The following is a 3,703-nucleotide window of genomic DNA, read 5'->3' on the forward strand; positions in this document are numbered from 1 at the left end:
GGAACTCGCCCTAAAGTCAGCCACGCCCATCTGTGCGTGCGTATGACGTCCGTGTACGCGTGTGTTTACAGTATTTAGGAAAACGCGAGTTCGTAAGTGTTCGATTTAATGTTGAAAGTGTGATTTTGTTAACTCTACTACTGAGAATACATGGCACATTTTTGCTTGAGGGTTCTCTCGTGGCTTTTCGTATAGAGTGCAGAGCTGGTTATCTGAGAAAAAGATAGCTGTTCTGAACTTGTCCTTTGTAGATACAGTATTAAATATGGGAACGATGAAGAAGAATATAGGTTTGATTAATAGTACTTGATTAATGGTATTTGTTGTTGTTGTTTACTAGTTAAATATTTACGCAAATATAGATTTTTAAGTCTCCCTCGTTTGTAGTCTTTAAGAATTCTTTGGTACAATATCTAAAAAGCTGTCAAATAATAAGAATAAAAAATAAGGAATTTTGTTGGATTTAGTAGATAAATATAATTTATTATAATATTTTGTACTCCTGTTTGATAAGGCTGTTTTTGTGATTTTAGCCTGTCGGGAAATTTTTGATTATTGTGTGTGTGTGTGTGTGTGTGTGTGTGCTGCATTTACAAATAATATACAGCAGAACAGAGAACAGAACTACAGTTAAAATGAATGGATTACACGCTATTATTACTTATAACACCTGACAGCTTTAAATTATCTGTATTATATTATTCTTTATATTAGTTCATTATTATAATGTAATATTACATTACTACATTTTAACATAATGCATTAGTTTGTCATGTTCACTAACTTTTTGTGATGCTACAAGCATTCGGAATATGAACATATTGTAATAATATTTATAAATTCTATCACTGCAAAAAATAAAATTGTTGTCATTTTTAACTGTTACAGGATAAAATGCTACAGTTAAAACCTGTTAAGTTGCTTTACCATATAAAGTGATGGTTTAAAACAAGGTGCCTAACCTGAACTGATCATCATTTACCAACAAAATTAAGTAAATAAGCCCAGTTATTAAAGGCTGAGAACTTTTTCCTCAATATGAGTCCAGTATTTTGACTATGTGCCATTGTTATTTCCTCACAATAGCACATCAATTCACTTTTAGAGCCTGTGATGTAAGATTGATTTCACTGTCATGGTTTAACTCAGATTTAAAATACTTTCACAACATTATACTTCCTACAATGTACCCTATGGCGTTAATGAATTAGTTAAAATAATTACTAAAATTTGACAGACCATATCCATTTCAGGCCTCTTCTAAATATGCAATCATTGCTACATCCTCTGCAAGGAGATTGCATGATAATTATATTGAGTAAAAATAAATGTTCTGTAGAAGAAAACGTGTACTTCCTCAAGTAATCACAGCAGTGATGCAAGTCTAACATAATCTGATATCTAAGAAAAGGCTGTATTTTTTAAACTCTGGAAATGGTGGATTGTTTTAGCTCCTATGGCTAAATAGCATGTTTACAAGACACAAAAATGTAATATATTTCATATTGAATTAGAAAAATGCATAAAGTCTGTTCAAAGTGTATGAAATATTTACAATACATTTACATTCATTCGTTCGTTTAAAAATCAAACAAAAATGACAAAATAATTCTAAGGTTTCTCAGTAGATTCTGATATTCGTGGAATAACACAGGCCCCTACGGATAAGACGAGGACAGCAGTGGTGTTCCTTGCTGACTGGTGAGCCAAGTAAACACCAAAAGTCACCTAAGAACAAGAGCAGAGGAGAAAAGAGAAGTAATGTAATTTTCATATTATGGAAATATAATTTCTGTCTTCTTGTAAAAGCAATCAAAGGAAGAAAACAAGAATAAGGAGTTTTGTTTTTACAGACCTTTCCACTTCTGCATTCAGAAAGAGACCGAAGGGGTTCCTAGGTCCTAGTGGCTGATTTCTGATCAACTCCAATCATCTGACAGCGGCCACATCTCCCAATCACCTTAAACAAAACATCAAGAAAAGACCTGTGCATCTAAATTCTGGCTGATTATGGCTGTGTCTATTACATCAGCTGTTTCCACTAACCTGAAACTGTGTGTCTCCTATTGTCAAGTGAGACCAGCCGTCCTCTGAAAATGCCTCCTGTCCTGAGATGACCAGATTTGCCCTAAAACTCTGAATGAGCTGCTCCATGTCATGCCATGTTCCTTCATTCACACTATCATGTCTTTAACATACCAAATATAACAAAAACATCCCAAAATAATGAAGAAGTATACTATATATTCGTAGAGTACTGGTTGACAACATTTTAAAAAGACAGACTAAACAGCACTTTCTTGAAGAAGAAGGTACTGTATTGGTCAGTTGCTGCTGGCATTACTATACCTGTTGGCAACGTGTTCTTGCAGAAAGACACGCTGGCTCTGTTAATAAGCAGAAACTGTGCCTCGTTCACTAGAGAGAGAGCAGTGGCACCACAGTCCCCCGCTGGACATGAAGACATCATTAAGGTAAATTGCTTGCCATTATAGGGACGTATACAAACAAATGAAATAATTGACATACAGTACAAATGCAGAGCTACAGTATATAATGTGCACAGCACACCTCTGGTGTGCGTTTCCCGATAATGTTGTCTCTTAGCATGCTACGAAGACTCTAAAGGTATACCTTAACTAAACTGTCCATGGCTCTGGTGCTGAATTGGTTGATATCGATAGCTCAGAAATAGTTGAAATTGCATTTATCAGGGCTCATGGGATCTTATAAAAATAATTCAAATTGCAAACTAAATCCAACCCTAGATATTTTATATAATTTCAAAATGAGTGCGTGGACCTTCAACCTCAATGCCAAAACGTATCATGCCTCACTCAACCCGCTACACTAACGAGAAGGGTCTGGCTGCAGACTTGCACTTGCACTCTCAGACTTGCATTCGCAGACACTTGCGCTTCCGCAATTGACATCACTTGCAGTCTTTTTTATTTTTTATTTTGTTCTAGTTATTGATTACTTTTTGTTTGAATCTCTCAACATTTTACAACAGTAGCCAGGTGGTGAAGACAAGAAAAAAATAAACTAAATTACAATGTCACTTGCAATCGCCACTTGCTTTGGATGGGATAAATGCAGAGCACTAATTCTGAGTAAGGGTCACCATACTTGGCCACATGTCACTTCACTAGAATTTGGCCTTTTTAGTCCATTATGCCACATCATGCCACGTTTTGCGGTATGGGAGGAAAATACTATATACATATTCATTATATTAATAAACTGTATATTGAATTTGATATTTTAATAGCATCTTAATACATTAAGCCATGTTAAGTGTTTATGTTTTTCTACAGGAGGAAAACGCTTAACGAGAGACTTTGTGCATGCGTTCATATTCTGCTGTTCTGTGGCCACGGATTTGTGGGTCTTGTCTTTTTCTTGCAGGACCCTGTATGTTATAGTACTAAATTAGTTTTAAACATTTAATCACCACCACAGCTTCTTGTCTCCATTGGCAACACGCACGATTTGTGTCGATTGCAAGTCACGTCCGCAGGTAGCGGAGAGTGCAAGTGGTGATTGCAAGTGGCATTGTAATTTAGTTTCTTTTTTCTTGTTTTCACCACCTGGCTACTGTTGTAAAATGTTGAGAGATTCAAACAAAAAGTAATAAAAAAAAAATAGAACAAAATAAAAAATAAAGCCTGCAAGTGACGTCGCTAGCGGAAGCGCAAGTGTC

At 35.6% G+C, this 3,703-nt stretch overlaps 1 protein-coding gene across 1 annotated transcript in view; it reads right to left on the reverse strand.

Moving 5' to 3' along the window:
• Positions 1 to 1,972: 1,972 nt before the first annotated feature.
• LOC107678503 (molybdenum cofactor sulfurase-like) overlaps positions 1,973 to 3,703 on the reverse strand; it is a 9,978-nt gene continuing 8,247 nt past the window's right edge. The window contains exons 13-14 of the mRNA XM_016473781.1: positions 2,350 to 2,451; positions 1,973 to 2,188 (exon numbers count right to left, since the gene is read on the reverse strand). Coding sequence (XP_016329267.1) covers positions 2,175 to 2,188; positions 2,350 to 2,451 — 116 coding nt within the window. The 3' untranslated portion in view covers positions 1,973 to 2,174. The remainder of the gene's footprint in view (positions 2,189 to 2,349; positions 2,452 to 3,703) is intronic.

This window comes from Sinocyclocheilus anshuiensis, unplaced genomic scaffold (genome assembly GCF_001515605.1).
Source record: "Sinocyclocheilus anshuiensis isolate Anshui unplaced genomic scaffold, SAMN03320099.WGS_v1.1 scaffold536, whole genome shotgun sequence".
NCBI classification, from domain to species: domain Eukaryota; kingdom Metazoa; phylum Chordata; class Actinopteri; order Cypriniformes; family Cyprinidae; genus Sinocyclocheilus; species Sinocyclocheilus anshuiensis.